This window comes from Lathamus discolor, chromosome 8 (assembly GCF_037157495.1).
Source record: "Lathamus discolor isolate bLatDis1 chromosome 8, bLatDis1.hap1, whole genome shotgun sequence".
Lineage (NCBI taxonomy): Eukaryota > Metazoa > Chordata > Aves > Psittaciformes > Psittacidae > Lathamus > Lathamus discolor.
This window is the reverse complement of record NC_088891.1, coordinates 4,119,420-4,138,308: the sequence shown is the minus strand read 5'-3', so window position 1 is coordinate 4,138,308 and position 18,889 is coordinate 4,119,420. Positions and strand designations below refer to the sequence as shown.

At 43.0% G+C, this 18,889-nt stretch overlaps 1 protein-coding gene across 2 annotated transcripts in view; it reads right to left on the bottom strand.

The window, feature by feature from the left end:
* ADAMTS17 (ADAM metallopeptidase with thrombospondin type 1 motif 17) overlaps window positions 1-18,889 on the bottom strand; it is a 171,977-nt gene that overhangs the window by 38,378 nt on the left and 114,710 nt on the right. Inside the window, exons 16-19 of one of the 2 annotated variants that reach the window (XM_065688440.1) lie at window positions 16,524-16,598; window positions 11,303-11,383; window positions 5,537-5,694; window positions 1,590-1,749 (exon numbers count right to left, since the gene is read on the bottom strand). In XM_065688440.1, the coding sequence (XP_065544512.1) occupies window positions 1,590-1,749; window positions 5,537-5,694; window positions 11,303-11,383; window positions 16,524-16,598 (474 nt within the window). The remainder of the gene's footprint in view (window positions 1-1,589; window positions 1,750-5,536; window positions 5,695-11,302; window positions 11,384-16,523; window positions 16,599-18,889) is intronic. The other variant, XM_065688441.1, reaches the window with a different exon arrangement.

Here is an 18,889-nt window from a genome sequence, read left to right as displayed (position 1 = left end):
CTCCTCCATATATAGCTGTGCCCTGTAATCACCTAGGACAGATGTGCCAGCCATGTAAGCTGAAACCACAAAACCATCCACCCCTTAGTGACTGATGATGACAGGACAGCTGCCCCTTGCTGCTAGCCACTCAGGAAGAGTCAGGTTGAAAAGGAGTGACCGGGGTTCAAGAGTGATAAATTGGGTTTGTTTCTATTTCACAAAGTGGTGAACTTAAGCTACCGAAATAAATCATTTCTTAACCTCCAGATATACTGCTTTAAAAAACCTGAAGTATCTCAGGAGTATTCAGCATTTCTCATATGAATTGTGTGTATCAGGAGTTTCATCAAGACACCTCACTGTAGCCCTCAGGGTTCAGCCGGCCACTGTGTGCCAATCACTACATGTGACAAGGAAAATGTCATAGATGCTCTTTTTAACCCTGAGTCTGCATCAAATTGAGTTTATTCATGATCTGCAGCATCTCACAGACAAAATATACGAGATAATTGCCATCCAAGCTACTACTGGGGGGATGCTGATTTGATTCAAATATGTGGCAGGCTTGCAGCACAAGTCAAAAGAGCTACAAATTTCCCAATCACTCACGTGAGGATTTAATGCTCCATCCCTGGCGGTGTTCAACGCCAGGCTGGACAGAGCCTTGGGTGCCATGGTTTAGTGGGAGGTGTCCCTAACCATGGCATGGGGGTTGGAACAGGATGATCTTAAGGTCCTTTCCAACCCTAACTATTCTGTGATTCTGTAATGGCTCTAAGAAATCAGTTTTACTAAATGCATTAAAGTGTCCATTTTAAAATGAGTTCTATTTACAGAAAAAAATTGATCCAGAATTTCAGTACACTGAAGGCAGTGAGCCTGCAAGTGTGAAGATGAGCACTCTTTGCTTCTGTCATATAATATTCTATGATTCTATAATAAATAATTGGGTCTGTTGGTGAAGAAAGACTGGCCAGAATGCATGGAAATGATCCATTTTCCTCAGGGAAAAACCTGCTCCTTCCAGCACTGAAACTGCAATGGACAGTAGCTGACAAACCACTCTCTGGTTTCACAGGCATCAATTCCCCCCAGGGTTTGAGCATATCTGCCTCAGCACATCCCGGGGATCATCTGCAAGGTGTGATTTGCAGTGTGCTCACGTCCACCTCACACAAAGAGCATCTGATGCAATCTGCAGTTGTCACAGCAGCGCTGCCCCAGTTCCATCCCTGGGGAAGGAAGTGTCTTTCAGTGAACAAGCCTGAACACCTGTGGAAACTCTGCTCCAAGAATGTGACTGAGACTGAGATATGGGGCTGCACGTGGTGCCTTGAGCTATCCATGGAGCACTAATCCAGGTGCAGCTCCAGCCTATGGTAACGAGCCGACAAAGCAGCATCCCTGCCAAAACACTGAGTGAAAATTAGCTGTGGGGATGTGGATGAGAGCTGGGAGAGCTGGTGAGAATGAGCTCTCTTTTGAGTTCATTATGGCAACATCCATACCCATGGCCAGTTTCCTTCATACTTTGGCAACACTGTCCTGCTGCAGGCACCTCTCTAACCCTGTCCAGCAAGTCCCACCAAGCTTCCAAAGAGCCTTACCTCCTCCACACTGCACACTGCACCCTTCCCATCCGCTGTGCGTCCAGATGTACAAAGAATCCTGTTGCTTTTCTGGCTCGCTTCTGTTTTCAGCAGTATAGTTTACAGGAATGGTGTATTCGTAATGAATTCCATAATTCTGGTCATGAAATAACAGCACCTGGTTCGGCAGGAAAAGAAAGGCTGTTACAACACACTGCGCACTGGGAAAGCCAACACACTGCAGAGACAGTAACGCTACGAATGTTGTCTCAGGACAATGTTCTAAAATATAAGTACCTTGTGAAAGGCAACCAAATCTTTATCTAGAAACCTGAAATCACAGCAATATTGGTAAAACAGGGCATCTGCAGGAGCAATGACTGCTTACAGTTTGTGAATATTTAAAACACTCCTGGGAATGCCTAAACCTGGAATTCTGCATAACTTTGTTTAAGCCTCAAATGTGATCCGCAGGCCACTGTCCGTAGTTTGAAGGTAGAAATGTTTATTAACCCATCTGAAAGAACAAGCTGACCCTTCTCAAAGCGAAACTAACTCATGAAAAAGAAGTCATGCCTGTTGAGCAACACGGCCTTCAAAGTGAGTGTGACTGTTCCTGCTGACAAGCTGCAGAAGCAGGATTTTATTGTCTCAGAAACGTGAGGATGATGAGGAAGAGCCATTCCATACAGCTGCTGGCAACAGATATATTCTCATACCCTGCACGGTGCTAGAGGAAGGTGAAACTTGCTTCCAGCAGCAGGCCGATTATTTCCTGTGGAGTCACATGTGATGTCTCTAGTGTCACTACCCAAAAATCCACTGACTACTAACAGACATAAGAACTAAAGACAAATGCTTATTTAGTCACCACAGGCAGATGACAGTTCTGGTCCTGTTTTGATTTACATCTTGGGCTTCATTGGCTCTCACTTTCACTGGCTTGAGTCAGAAGCGCCTAGAAGATACTCAGTGGCGTACGAGGTCCAGGGAATTTGAGTTACCACACTCTTAACAAACGCCATAGAAGTACTACTGTAATGCTGATGGTGTGGCTTTGGACTTACTATCCCATAATCTCAGCAGCATCAGACATGTGAGTTTTGCTGGCTCTTATCACCTACTGAAATAGGAGCAGCATCTTATCAAGTAAGATATTTTAAGTAGAGCTATCATAGGTGAAGCAAGCAGCTGCCCAATTAATTAACAAAAGCAAATCTGCAAATGCTCTTTTCTCCCAGCAATTACTGTTTCCCATTCAGAGCTGCAGAAATCACTCCTGTTTAACCAATCATCTCACTAAAGCTGTCATTTAACCAAAAAAATTAACTGAAAGGCGTCCATCTTACAGCCACTGACATCCTGGAGGTCTGTGCTGTGAACACTGTGGGGCTACACAGACTCAGCTCCCATGAGTTGCTCTGCACAGTGCATAACTCTGGAGAGAAAAGCATCTTCCAGACGATGAGGGGAACAATGACATGATTATGCTTCAGCCACAGAGGCAGCCGGACTACCAGAACTGAACACCAAGGGTGAAACTAGGCAGTCACCATTACAATTTCAAAGATGAATGGTTATTTTTTAAACACCATTTGAAATGCCAGGCTGTCACAGGCAGAGAACTCAAGTCCTGCTCTGGCTTTCTGTAAGTGCATGAGATACAAACAGCTTGTTCTACAGAACTGATCTTTAGTCTTGACTAAAGCTTCTTTATGGCTGTGAGTGTTTGGTTGTCCTCCATTGCTGAGAAGGGGTCTAGCACAGGCCTAGTTACACAAACATTTATTTCTCCAAGAAATACACTTACAGCAACACACTTGGAGAAATGCCTCAAGTATTAAAAGCCAGGTCCTAAAAAGAAATCCTTATTATCTCAATATGGGTGCAAGACTAGTGTCTAAAAGGCCCATCTGAAACCAATTTCATGCAATTTCGTAGCCATATATAATTGGGGTGTGTATGTATGTGTGTATAATTGGTTTCAAATGCAGGTCACGATGGACTGACTGAAGCTTCTGGCTCTTTGTCAGTCCAGTGTATTCCACCACTGTTTGAACAACAGTTTTCTATTTAGAGGTAACTGGTAACCATCCTGCAGTTCTTGTGTTGAAAGAATGAAACCCACCACCCTGTATCAAGGAAAAGATTAATATCTGATTTGAAGAAAAGACTTCACATGTGCTTTGTTTATGACTGGCAGTGATTTTAAGCCACATGCTTTTTTAATTGTCGGGTAACTTTTACTTTCCTCCTTTTTAATCATTTTGGGAAGGGAGGTGGGGAGAAGAAGGAACATTTCCTTGCTCTTATCTGCTGAAAATGCCAGTCTGTACCTGGAAAGGATACTCATGGAGAACCTCATAATCACTACTTTCCTGTGTTAGTTACTTACTCCTTAATGAGGGGGAAATGAGTATTTCTTTAAAAACAAAACTCTACTGATGCTGAAGTTCATAAAATGCTGCTACCAGATTTTATTGCAGTACACCTCAACCAGGTATCACCCTGAAAGGTTCCAAGAGCTGGCAAAGGAACCCTACAGAGCATCATCACAAACGGTACCTGTGCAACTCCTCTTTCTTACATGAGGTTAGGAAGACCTTGGCAGTACAAGATACTTTGTCAGAGTCCTGGTTTCAGGAGGGAAGACCTGTGTTAAGGCCAAAGTCCAGCAGAAGCTGATTTTGCTGCTGATGAAGAAGGCTCCTGTATACCCCTTTGTGTGGGCAGACCTTGAATTACATGGCCTTGAATTAAACTGGTCTGTATGTGAACCTGATAAACTCATTCATCTGTCTTGAGAAAGCAAAGACAAAACACCTCATGTTCCTATGCAGCATATTTTGACACAGAGAATAGTGCTGACAAAGTGGAGTGTTCTCATTTTTTATGTCTGCATGAAAAGTTTGAACAACTTTTGAGCTTTTTAAATTGCTTCATGAAATGTTGCACAACAAACACCAGCAAGCCCAAAAATTCAGGTAAGGAAAGGGAAGGACTTCTGATTTATAGCAGTTCTTATGGGTAGCCTTCAGTGAACAAACACAGCAAAATGTCACGGGCAACAGAAAGAACACACAGAAAAATGTATTAAAAAATCGAGGATAAAAAATACAGGAAACAATGCATACATTAAAATACTGTAAGCAAAACTTGCTATAGGAACTATAAAGCTTTCTGCAGACTTTGAACTAATAACACATGTATGAGACAGGCATTATTACAACTATCTTCCAGGTAGAACATCAAGGTTATCACCAACATTAAGGGACGAGCCCATGAGTCACCCCATCACCCGTTAGTGTCAGGACTGGGACTACAACTCTGTTCTTCTCACCCCTGTGGACTTCTTGCTCATGTTCTCACATAACAGCCATATGACTACTTACAAAACGACATGCCTTGTTAACAGAAGAACTATGTTGAGCATTAGGAAAAAGCTTTCAAGAACACCTTAAAACACATAAAATTGAAAAAACAATATAAAGGAAATAAGTAACTAAGTCACTACAGATGGTTAAAGTCACATGTATCACCTGTACATGCCAAATCTGCATCTCTTTCTGTCAGAAGAACACATTTAAATATAGAACACATTCTGATATAAGCCAAGACGATATTTCAGCAAATATCCTTTCATGTGTGAACAGGTATGCCCATGAACTAAAGAAAGTCCCTGGAAACCTACATTCTTTGGAATGGCCCTGTCACATTGTCTGCTACACATTAAAGGAGCATCCTGTACTACTGTACATGACCTTACTGGGACACTGCATAGAGACAGCATCATTTACTTTCATGCAGGGAGCTCGGTTTCTCCAGCCCTTGCAATGCTGCAGAAGAGAGGCGCTGGAGCAAAAAAACTAGTGAGGAAGCAAACAATCAAAACTGAACTTTTAGCTAGGATATAAACCCTTTATGTTGCATCACTTAAGAAACACAAACAAAGGATATAAAGTTACCATCAAGTGCAGTGGTATTTTAGTTGGTCCTTTGGCAGAGATTTTCTCCCACAGACCCCTTCGCACGTACCGGACAGTAGTGCCTGCGATCTGAAACTCACCAGGAAGCTCAATTTTCCAGTCGCTGTTAATGGATCTCTTACTGGAATCTTTTAAAGCTGGAATGAATCAAACACCAGGGAAAGAAATGTGAGTGAATTTGTAATTATAATATAGACTACTGAGGCTCTGTTTCAGCCCACCGAAGAATACTGAGAATAAAAGATACTTGGAGTAACATGTCCTTTCCTCCAGCATAACCTATCGCATCAGGATCATTGATATCCTTCAAACACTGGAAAACAACTCCAGCCATAAGGACATCACATTGCTGTTGACTCGTCAGTGCATGCTGATTTAGGGATCCATGTTTCTGTGTCAGAACAGAAGCAGAGTTATCCAGATGTTGGTGTGATGCACTGAGGGAAAGTCCCAGGCCCCTTTGTGGAAATCCATGCACTGTGATCAAATTTGCCCTGACATCAGACAGACAGAATAGCTCGAGTGTCACTGGGCTTCCTTAATTCAAGGTTAACTGTGTCTTTTAGCTAAGCCTTTAACAAGATGTTTTCTTAACCTCCAGCATTTCATGGCTATTTTTCTCTGCAGTAAAGAACACAACCTTGGCTTTCACTTAACTGAGTGTGTTGCAAGAAGATAAGAGGAGTTAATTTAAAGCCTTTTCAAGTTAATACAAAAATCTCCCATTGTCATCTCTTTGGATCAAGTCCCCATAGCCCCCAAATCCTTCTATGTATACCAATGCTATGTGTAACTGCCTAACAGGCTTAATAGACAAGGAACTGGACTTCTTGTCAGGTGTATAACACAGCCGACTTAACAGTTGGGTCTAATTTACCATGGGAGTGTTTCTAAAAATATTGGGCTATTCTACATAAACTTGCCTTTTATTCTAGTTGGCCATGTCTAACACCTTTTATACAGCTATTACCATGAAGGTTTCCTCAAGAAATGAGAGGCCAGCTCACCTCTTCCTCAAATGAGGTTTGAGAGGAAGGAAATCCCCGTTAGTTTTCTCTTTAGGGGTTTTCCTGAAAAGCTGTTCTATTTGGCTCAACAGGACAAGTGCCTGGCTCCACAGATCCCAGAGGTTCTGCTACAGGTAAGAGGAGATACCTGAAGTGATTTCAGCACAGGGCACCATCTCACAGTGGAAACCTATTTTTAGCCTATTCCATGTACAGTGCACAGATACACCCCCAGGCACCTGGAAACCTCTATGTTGTTAAAACAGTCCCTAGCATATTTTATGGCCCAGGTCAACTTGAATCCTGCCAAAAAACTCCTAGCATGGGTCAGGATCCAGAGCTATCAAGGATCTCTTCTCAATAAGCAGTATGCAGACAGCCCCCTTCACTGGGGGCTGACAGCTCATACACAAGATGCTCCATGACCACTGGCCTCAGTGCCCAGGAGTATTGTAGGGCACATTCAATTTACCAACTGAACATCATTTGTAGTATCTAACCTCGGGGGAAGTCTGGAGCAGCTGGAGCTCCATCCAATGTCCTCTGCATCCCGAACTATTCTATGATTCTATGATCCGTGTGTGCCTTTCTGAGGATCTGCATCCTGGGGAGTTACTGGACAAAGGTGGAATATCTTTCTGTCACACTGCACACAACCTTCCTGACAGCTCTCATGGCTCCATTAGAGGATCCAAAATCAGGGTGAAGGGAAACCGCACGTATGGTTTCCCATGGAGGAGTGGGATGTATGTGAGGGAATGGTTTTCTGAGGGAAGTTCTCTTTGGCACATAGACAAGGGGTATGATGATGTCCTGGTATTTGCATGCTACCACAGTATAACTGTCTGCAGCTTGCTTCTCTTCCTGCTTTGTTCCTCCGTCTACAAAGTACCCTCTGCAAATTCCAGACAAAATCTTGAAGTAGGATTGCTTTCCTCTGCCAGAGCCTCATGGCTTCCAGGCAGATCAAAGCAGCCATCACTCTGGCCTTGAGGAGCTGTGAACATGACTAATCAAAGCTGTGGATGAGATAAAACTATCTCCATGCAGTATGGCTGACGAGTAAAGATAGCATGGCACATACTCAAAACAGCGTATAAAAGCTTGAATGACTGAATCTATGCATTGGTTCCAGCTCATCATCAAAGGAAGACGGCTCACTGATGAAAAAGAAAATGTTTAATCTTCGTGGACCTCTTTTCTGGGTAAGGTTTGATTTTGATTGCTGGAGGCACTGCTCCCTTAGTGACTGAGACAGAGAATTTGGAAACAGCTCCTTGAGGACTGCCGGGACTGCACTGGCAACTCAGCAAAGTATTTGGGCCAAAGTATTTTTGCCACTGTTTGTCTTCATTGCACACAGGTGTCCCATCAGTAGGGATCAATGCTGCAGCTATAAAACCTTCATGTCTCTTAGACAGAGTATTACTCTTTCTCCAGTGGCTTGTGACACACAGGGAATAAACAAAGCACGCAACAAAGAACACTTGACCAACCTCCCTGAGAGCTCAGTGGCCAGAACTTGTCTGACTGTGGTGGAAAAGCCCAGACAGGAAACCTGTTATGAGCCCTTTTTGCCAAGCAGCCTTCACTGATTTCAGCTGGTACCCACAGGATTCATTCTGCCTTGGACAGCCAGCTGCAGTTCTCCCTGGACCCTGTGCCTCAAACAGGGTAGGGAAGCACAGCTCTTTCTGTTCCCCCCACTGTGGGTACATGTAGGTAGCAGTAAGAATCCACTGTTACAGCTCTAACATGTTTCTGGCTCAAAGTTGCACAGTAGAAGAAGCAAAAGGAACCCCAGCAACAACCCATAACTTCTTTTTTTCTTGTTGGCAGGAAGACAGGAACTGACCAATCTGCTTCTAAACCTGGCACCTACTCAGATCTTTATTTCCACCTTGGGTCCCTCCAGCTTACTTCCCAGCCTGTGGACACAAACTGCAGAGGCATTTCCTGTTCAAGGTGGGTTTTAAACATTAAAGCCAGCCAAGGCAGCCAGCGTGGGCTGTCTGTAGGTGGAGGGAAATTCTTCAGGCACTGCTCCCAGCACATGGAATAATGATTTCAAATTATGCTGGGCTCGTTTCCAAAGTGTGGTACCTGGTTCTGAGCGGAAACAGGACCTGACTGGACTCAACTTTGTCAGTGTAATCGAAATAGAAAATCCTTCCATATTCAGACCTAGATTTACAATGCATCATGAGGCCTATCAGAGTGACTGGAGTTTGTTTTCTTGGTCGTCTTTTTCAACCTATTGGAACACTTCTGCTGGTATTTTTCAGCTTAGGTTTGCAAGACATTGGGTATCTTTCCTTTGTGTCCAGTGTTACTCGAAAGAGAAAATCCTGAAAAGCTTAGAGAGGTTCTCCTGGCTCCTGAACATGACCCAAAATGCTAAAACCTTTAAAATAGCCACATTTTTATCTATCTTTATGTGATGCACACAGGGCTAAGTCCTGCTCTCAAATACACACAGTCTTAATCTTCAGTAGGGAAATATCTGCTTTAGTAAAGGTTGTGCGGTCACAACAAAGAGCAGTTGCTAGCTCCTTGTAACACTCGCAGTGCTGTTAGCTACCTGCCAAGCCCAAGCCCTGGACAAATACCCTCTGCAAATCCCACCAAGAGAAAAAAAAGGCTGCTTCCAGAAGGCAGAGTATTTGCAAAACCCAAGGAAACACTGGTTCTCATTGTTCCACCAGTGCTTTGCTATGTCAAACATCTTACATGTAGGCGTATTCCTCTCCCAGCAAGTTGGCTGCAGCAATAGTGGAAGTACTAGCAGTAGTGATATGTGCTTCCTACCAAGAAGTGGCACAAATGCCAACGCTTTTGACCTAAGGGCAGCTGAATGACATAATTTGCCCTCTTTTTTTCCCCTCTGATGATTTGCTGTCTGTTTTCCCCCTGAATCGGAATGAAAGACAGAGAATAAAAATATCTTTCCCAGTGATCTTGACAACTGTGGTAGCATCTCAAGACAGAAAACAGACAGCACTAGACCTGAAATCCTAAGGCACAATCACTGTGTAAATATTCTCAGCGGCATCCTATATCCCGGGACTGGATATTAACATCTCTTTTGGCTGCACACATGGAGGATTATAAGCAACAGACATAGAAATCAGAAATCAAGGGTCGTAGTCTGACTCTGCTACTTATTCCCTGCATATCCATGAGCAAGTTGCAACACCTCCATTTCTTCTGCAAAACAGAGAGCAACTAGCTTCTTAATCCTCCCAGTTCTTACCACAGGCTTGATGTATCTCTGGAAACAATTCCATTTTTCAGAGTGCTTTTCTAGCCTAAAACCTCGAGGTTTTGGATAAATAAAGTCTTTGCTCTGAGAAGCTCACTTTGAGAGAACCAGAACATGCGCAAGTGAAAGCACCATCTAATACTTCCTAGGCTAAGGGACAGCTGGAACATGCATCTGCTCCAACCACTGCAACGAGAATATCAGCACATGGAAGGGCTCTAACACTGTTTGATATGAAAGGACAAAAATAATGTGTTAATGCACTCATCAACAGCAAGAACAGCTGAGGTTTGACAATGCAGGGACCTATAAGCTGTAAAAGTTCACTGAACAAAGGAGGAAGTTTGGGATTTTTCTCTCATAATTTTGTTTTTCCACATAGCATAAAGAACTTAAGAGAGACAGAATTCCCCCAGTTATGTGTGGCCATGCAGCTCTGAGTGTGCAAAGGATGTTTCAATGTGCTGGGTGTTCTTTTGGGCCTTGGACAATTTTCCTTGAACTCCTTCCTCTGCCACAGGCATCCTGCGTGAATGCAGGGCAATGAGGCATCAGCATTCCTGTGGCTCGGTCTCCCTAGAAGTAGATGGGAGTTAAAGCCCTTCATCTACTGCACAGTAATGGCACAAAAAGAAACACCCCTAACCCTGGAGAGAAGAGGCAGATCACCAGACTGACAGATGGGTGTTGTCACTGGCTGGTTGCATTTCGCAAATGTCCTTCGAACCTTTAATCTAAATGACGAATAACTGGACAACAAATTTGCAGACAGACTCTGCCCTGCAACAGCCTCACATACAAATATGACCCATCACGCATGTCTAAAACTTTGTTTCCAACAGTGAAAAGAAAAAAGGAAGCCTGTTTCCCTCAAAAGGAATGCAGAAGTAGATATGAGAAGAGGATTAAACAAGTTGTTTGGCCTGAGAAAATCAGGACAAGTGGACTGGGGGCCACAGCTAGTCCATCTCAGAGTGCAGGATCAGGTCTTGGGTACAGCATCAAGTGAAAACCTGCCACTGCAGGAAATGATACAGGTGACCTCATGGTTAAGTTGTTGAGAGATATCAGCTGTCCTGTCCTGCCTCTGCTTGAGTCTGAGTTGGGCACCTTCCTATCTGTATCTCTGTCATTCCCCTTTCTGAATGCACTGTTCTCTTTCCCACTCCCTCCCAAAGTTGTGTGCTCCTGGCAGTTATGTTCAACCCAGTGCCAAGTTCTGTTCGGGAACACTTCTGTCTACATAGAAGTATTCTCCGGTCCTTCCAAGTTGCACAGGGACTGTAAATGTCACACACTATCACATCATGAAACCAAGCCACGAAAGCAGAGAGAGACTGCAATAAGAATGAAATCAACAGCCACTTCCTGGCAACAACAAACCTATCATCTTACAGGTCACTTAGCGAAGGGTCATTTTGACAGAAAAGAGAGCTGAGATTTGAAGGAAAACATTTGGGTTTTTTGTCTTTTTACCCAGAAAGCTGTGAGCAGGTTTATCCTCAACCACTCTGATCCGCCGGGCACCTGCAGGGATCACAGCTGCTTCGATGTAACCTAGGGCAACAAAAGAGCAAATGGATGAGAACATGCCACAGGCAGCCAGAGGCATCAATCACTCAGTATCTCACCATGAAAAAACAACTCCAGCCCAAGTTGGGGAATGGGTGGGAAACACTTCAAATGAGATCCCTGCGTTGGCAGCCAAATTTCACTGCTGTGACATGCATGGTTATGACTAACATTTCAGTCTGAGAAGAGAGAGAGAAATGCACGTGTGCTGCTTAATTGTGACTTGAGGCTTGGCCTTAATTAGATTTGCTCCCTTTGAATCACCCTGGCTCTCCTGGAATACTGACAGGGATGCATGAGGATTGTTCCTGAGCTGATGCAAAGTGTCACGGTCAGGAGCAATACTGCACAGCACAGAACAGACATCTGGGATCTGAAATGAAGTTTCCAACAGATACTCTTGCTTTCCCAGAAAAACCCTGCTTGGGGTTATGATCGATATCTGAAAGGACTCATTTCCACAAAACATTTTGATGATGCTAAAACTAAACAGCAGGAATCAGTGGAACAAATGGGGGGGAAAGGAGTTTTCACACTTCAGCTTTCTGTACAGAAATTCTGGAGGATATAATGGTAGTGGTATCCATGCATCAGGATGCTAAAGCAGAATTCCACAGCTCAGATTCGATGTAACAACAGAGCTGAAAGTTCCTTAAGGACTGACCACCAGTCCCTCTAAACACTGCCAGCAGATGCACATGGCACATGAGACTGATCCCAGCATCTGACCTATAGGAAAGGTTTCAACACCATCCCATCATAATTTTATAGGATTCTCTTGGGTTTTATCTTTCTGAAACTCTCTTAGTCTTTTCATGCTTCCCTCACTCACCAGCAATGTCATGCTATTATACCACTTTCGACTAACAGAATAACAGTAAGAATAATTAGGAGCTACAAGGAAATGCAGCCTATTTTCCCCCTTCATGGAGCCACGTGGAGTTACAGACTTGTTCCATGGGGTGGAAGTGGTGCCTTTAAACTAGGAAGCTGAGGAATATTAGAGCCCATTTCAAAGGTCTAGGAGTCACGCAGAGTTTTTCCACTGGCTTCATTGGGCTCTGAATCAGGCCCCTGTGAATGACACTAATCACATCACAACTATTACTTGATTCCTTCTAATTGGCCACCCAGTTTACTTTGCAGTGTATAACTTGACACCTCTTCCAGGTTATTGCTCTCCTCTCTCTTTAGATTTTAAGTAGCTTATCCTGTATGTTCCCTCATCCCTCTTTTTGCTTTAAAGGCTCTGTGAAACTGTTCTGTATCAGCCCTGCCTTTATGGAAATGGTGGGCAATCTAGAGCAATGGGTTGTAGAAATGCTGGCATGAAGAACAGTGACGCCTCTTGCACTGTTTTTCCCTGATCACTGTATCTGAATGACACATTCCTCCTTACTTCTCCTTTACTCAGGGTATTTCAGAGTCAGTCAGTCATCCCTTGCAGGAGAAACAGAAAGAGGGACAGCAGAGCTGCAAACCATGACTGTACAGAAGCCAGAGCAGCAGCTCTCCTATTTGCTCTTACAGAGTGGGGAAAATCATAACTTTTTAGGGTAAATTTTCTTAAAACCAATATTGAAATCAAAGCAGGAGTTGGATTTTATTCTAGACATTGCCAGGAGTTGTTTTTTCATCAGCTGAGATGCCAAATTACAATCAAATCAGAGTTTTAGAAGTCAAACATCCTCACTGCACCCCATGCATCTCTAAACCCAATTGATAGTTATCACCAGACAGGAGCACCCAGCAAAGATGTGATTAATGACAGTCCATCACGGAGAAACAGGCCCTGTGACACATCTGAACACCCTGTTAGGAAGCCAGTTTAAAACATGCCCAAGTTTCAGGTAATGTAATGTACCTACTAGGGAAATATTTACTTATTTCGTTTTTTAATCACACACCAGGTACAAATGGCCAGAGTTCAATCATGCAGGGGTTGGACACAAAGTTATATTGAATTTAGTGGAAAGCCAGTCACTAACTTCAGTGAACTTTGGATCCGTGTTCTGCCCTAGCCGCAGCCAGGAGTGTGTCACACTGCTTTAGAGGTGAGCAGACTATGGAGCTGTGCTCGAGGTTCAGCTAGTGCCATAAATACACTCTCATTTCATCGCTGTGCCATGAGAGAAACACCACGTGGAAAAGTTGACTTTTATGTCACTATTTACAATAGTAAATAGCGTAGTGTAAGCTATTAATAGAGTATTAGTTCTGGAGACTGTTTAGTTTGGATTTACACCAGATTTTTCTCCTCATGTAATTTCTAATCCTGATTAATGGCTTGGGGGGGGTGGGGTGGGGGGGGTGGGGGTGGATTCACAGCTCCTGAATAAGGAGAAACATACTGTGCTAACTCACTGAGATCCTGCGGCACAAACCCGACTGCTGACCTTCACTCTTCTGTTAGCAAACTGCGAACCACTTTGCAGTTGTCTGGATCTGACCTGTCCTGTCAGAGATGCAGAACTCTTGGGCATGTCCCACTGGGAGCATCTTGACACTCTCATTTGTTATTTCCAGCAACATTTTGTGAGTTAGTGGTCAAATCCCATTCCAAACAGACTAGGTATCATCCATGCAAATTTGCCACAGGTACAAACTCAGATCGCCACCACTGCTCCAGTTTGGTCCTTAGAGCTAATGTGAGGCTTCTGGTCACAGAATATTCCTGATCTTTGAGATAACTGCACCAGAAAACACCTCTATTGTATTCCAAGCCCATTTTATTCAGCAAACTGTAACTGCAGATTGCCAGAAAGATTATCAAGTGTCAGCCAGTGAGACCAAAGAACAAGTCTCAGAGTTGGCCCTGAGTCAAGGACTCTCAAAGATCTGTTGGGTCTTAGGATAATTGTCTGCAGTGCAGGGGGTTGCAAGGTTGGGCTTAAAGTTCCGCTTTAAATGAGGAACTGGCTAAAGACTGATGAGATTTGGCAACTATCAGGCAGTATATCTAGTAATTTCACCCGTAAATCAGACTGTTAAGATGAAGCTTTGAAAGTACAACAGGAGAACTTCATTATTTGGTAATTTATAGTGTTGTATGCAGTATACTCCACCTTGGGAACAGTTACTTTGGCACGCACCAATCTTTCTGGATAATCTGCATTACATCAGTGTCTCAGGAATGTAAGACTGTGATTGAAGCAAATCCTAGATACAAATTATATGGTGTAACTCGTATTAGGAGAGACACCAGAACAAAGAGGTGGCTTTGTCATCAAGGAGATTAATATGTGAACAGTGGCTACTGTATCTTCATTTAAATGCTAGAGAGATTTGCAGGAGGAAAGTAGCTCACACAGGAAAATCCATTGTTAGCCATTGTTGTTATTCCCAGACAGAACAGAAAGTTTAGTGTGAACTTCAGAATGTCATTGATCTACTACAAAACCCTTCTCCTGGTTCACACTGCAGCGAAAGATGGACTCTGAGGTAAAGGAAAAATCATCCCATGGCTGAAAGTACTGATCTCTGGGCATTGTACCTTCATATCTTATCTCTGTACATACAGGAAAATTAGGTGTGAGAAAACTTATCCCATTATCAAACTTCCCAAAAGTGCTTTGAACAAAGATCTCAGGGTAGAAGCCAAGGAAAACAGGCTGCCCTGCCTAACTGCTGGTCATGGCCAGCGCAGCTTCCATACTACATTAGGGATAAGTGCCAGCTGGGCATCTCAGTTTCCATGACCCTTCCCAGCTCGCACCTTTGGCTTAGTGCTCGTTGTTGCAGTGAAGTGGAAATATGTCCAGAGGTAACTAAATGTTCATTTTCTGAATAGTAGCGATGATTCTCGGTTGTGATTAGCTTGAGGGTAATTCCTCCATTGGCACCTGCCCACTTCCAGCCATGGGATAGCTCATTTGGAAGAAAATCATTTCACTGGAGAGCCATGGATAGATTTCAAAGCCTCCTACTATTGCTGTGAAGTTGGTTGCTGGGATTTCTAACTTGCATATTGTGCTTAAACCTTTATAAGAGATCCCAGAGTTAGCCCTAGGGCTCTATTTTCTCATTATTTAGATATACACCCTATTGACAAAAAAAAAAAATTGTTTCTTGTGTTGGCTAAGGATGCTCCTAACCAGAACTGCAGCTCTAGTGTTCAAATATTCCTTCTTCCTCTTAAAATACATGCTGGACAAGTAGTGTACACAATAAAACACCTTCGTTTTCACCATCTTAAAAAGAAAAATTGCTAGAAAGATACACTCTGCCCCAAACTATAGTTACAACAACTGGCATATCTCACCTTATTATATTCTGCCATTAAAAAACCCCAAATACCTGCCTGTGATCCTTCTTTTGGATCACAAGTAAAGGGCAGACATGAAAATCTTGATATGGCTGAGAAAAATCAAGAGAGACAGATACAGACTTCATTCTCAGTGCAGGTCTTCGAGCATTACAGGCACAGCTTTGGGGTCTAGGCAGAAGGTGGCAGTGATAAATCAGCTACCTAAGATCAGTGATAAATCAGCTACCTAGGTCTCCTGTACAGTGGCAGGGAGACAGACAGACTTCAGAACAAGTCTGTGCTTCGTTTTGAGAAACGACTTTGTAGAAATAGGTACAGGGCACACAGCCAGTCAAAAGTAAACCTTAGTCTGAACAGTGCATTCAGTTGGCCTACTGAAACCAGCTGCAAACAAGAGTATGTGATGTTTAACATCACAAATAAAGGCTTTTGCCCTCCTTCTCAAAACAGAAATGGAACCCGTTTCTGGTTGGATCCCTGTGAATCGCAGGTGGCAAGATGTGAACTGCTGGATCTCTCCGTGAGACACTTTGAATGTTTCACCATCATGCCCCACCAGGGTGGCAGAATCTCATCCCTGACATTAAGGTTGTTAAAAAAAAAAAGAAATAGACCTGGTTCTTTTTACCTGGTTAATGAAAATTTGGCTTTCTTTCATGCAGACAGGTTTTCCGAAAGGAAAGTATCTGTACTTGATATCTTTGACAAACCAAGCTAAATAGTAAAAGGACTTGAAGTTTATCCATGGCTTTTGATACCAATCTCCCCATCTAAACCAACCAAAAGAAGACGAAGAACCAACACCAAAGGATGTTACCAGCACCCACTGACACTGCAAACAGCATTCAAGTATCTTACACGAGAAACACTTGGGAACAGCCTTTGCCTTTGCCATCACACATGTGGAAACCTTCTTACAATGACTATTGGTTACTAAGAAACAGAAAGGAGTTGGCATGGATTAAGTTCAGTTAATAGGGCTTGGTAACATCATTTGCAATCACAGAGGACATGTAGCAGGGACCAATCCTGCAGTTCACAGAGTCCCATGTGCAGAGCAGCTGAGGATCTGGCCCAAAGGTTGCAGCTGCAATCCCCAAAACAAACACCACTCCAAAACAATCAACGTCTCGATGTTTGAAGTCTATTCTCTTCTGAAACAATAAATCAGCACGCTTGACTCAGTGTGCTGGCCTGGACTTGGATCCCAGCAAGTTTGTGGGGATCTGCCACTGACCTGTGCAAACATTCACACATCCAAACGCTGAATCCGTTACTGGAGTCATCTTGTGTACTCTCCTTTGCTCCAACTTCTGTCAGATTGTTGTACATATTTGCTTACATGTCAATTTGAAGAAAAAAGGCCAATTTCTCTCTTGAGTAACCTCATGTTTGTTTGTGATACTTCAGACCCAAGCCTGGAGCTTTGCCTGCTGCATGAGATTCAGTAAGTTAACCCGAGGACCTGATCCTGCAGAAGAGCAGTGCATGAACAGAAATTGATGGGAGTAACTCACAATGCCCAAAATATTTGCAGAATCAGGGATGGGAATCATAAGTGAAACCAACCAAAGTCTGTTTTCAGTGTCTAACATCGAAGAAATCCAAAAGCAGAAATACATGAACAGTGAATAATGAAAAGACTCTCAATATTCTTTCCATTTTAGATGGTGATTAAAAGAGCATAATTTAAAAGAATAAAAAGCAAAGATGATTTTCAACCTGGAAGAAGAATGTTTGACATTTTGTGGAGGTTACTTTTTAAAAACTATTATCACACACAATTTAATTCCCTTTAAAATTAATAAATCAAAACATCTAATACATGTTTATGAGATTATAACTGTAGACAGAAGTATCTTCTAGATTATGTGAGATGGGTAACAGTGGAAACACTGTACTGACAAAGCAAAATTTGTAGAGATTTTTTGTGCTTCTGAGATGATCAGCAAAGATAAGGACGGATAAATACTTGCCCACTGACCATAATTCAGCCAGCCATCTCTTCTTAGCTTGCAGTGCACTGGAGGTGAAAGCCTCCTGTAGTGTCTTGGCAGCCAGACAACCAGTTAAGGCTGAAAGTGTTCTGTTCCTACAGCCATGTGAAGCTACCACCCTCCAACAGTCTGCCTAGTTGGAAACGGGTGCAACCTCCTGGCAGTGACCCAGAAATCTCTTATTTATCTGCACAAGATGTTTTGCAGTCTCATTGGAAAAGGCAAGAGAGAGATACTCTTCAGGAGAAATAAAGAAGTTCATGAACAGCTACAATATTAACTGCAGAAATGGAGGGGTTTTCAATGGAAATGAGAAACTTTTCCACAATTTCCATCAAAGGCAAATGCCTTCATATAAGCAGGTGGAAAATTAGTGGGACAAAAGAGTCAAAGACAATAATGCAGGAAACCATTCAGCAGGTAGGCCTAGCAATGCAACATCACAAATGTGCTTCAGAAAGATGTGGTGCAGGTGGGAAATCCTACCTGCATCTCAGAGGAGGTGACAGATAAAGCTGGCTCCAAAGATGAGGAGGAGCAGGGTACAGAGGAAGTCAATAAACAAAATCAGAGGCTAAGACTTCAATGCTGAGACCTTGATTAAAGGAAGCTGCTAAGTACTTGTATGGCTTTAGTAAATAAACAGAACTGAATCGTGTGCTTAAAGGGAATCTTTATGTGCTTTGCTGAACTCAGCCCCAGAGCAGCACATGTCAAATCTATTTCTCCAAACAGAAATGGCGATTCTGTATTCACTGAAGGCAAAATAATTTTTTCTGGACAATTCCTTCCTCTTGGAGCAGCTTGCAAGTCCTGAATCTGGCTTTCCCTCCCTTTGCCTGATTAGGATGTGTGATAACAGGTTTCTCAGAAGGGCAATACAACTCTGGAACAAAGACTAATTGAGACACCAAGCTGTATATACATTCATGTTTAACAAGAGAGGGGAAAGTCTTAACTCTGGCCGGAAGCTCTTGTATCCTATGTGGATATTATTGCTGGCAGGGAATCAGTGAAAATATTCAGAGGGGAGAGCTCTATCATTTAGCTGAGATATCCTGATTATAACATGAATCATCTACAACATGCAGTATGCATCATTCTGAATTCTCAAAGAGCTCAACAATGGTGCTGAAATCAGACTTCCCTCCAGCTGAAAAAGACACTGTAATTTTGTCTCATTTAAAATCAACAGCACTGGTAGCATTCAAAATGAGAAACACCTTC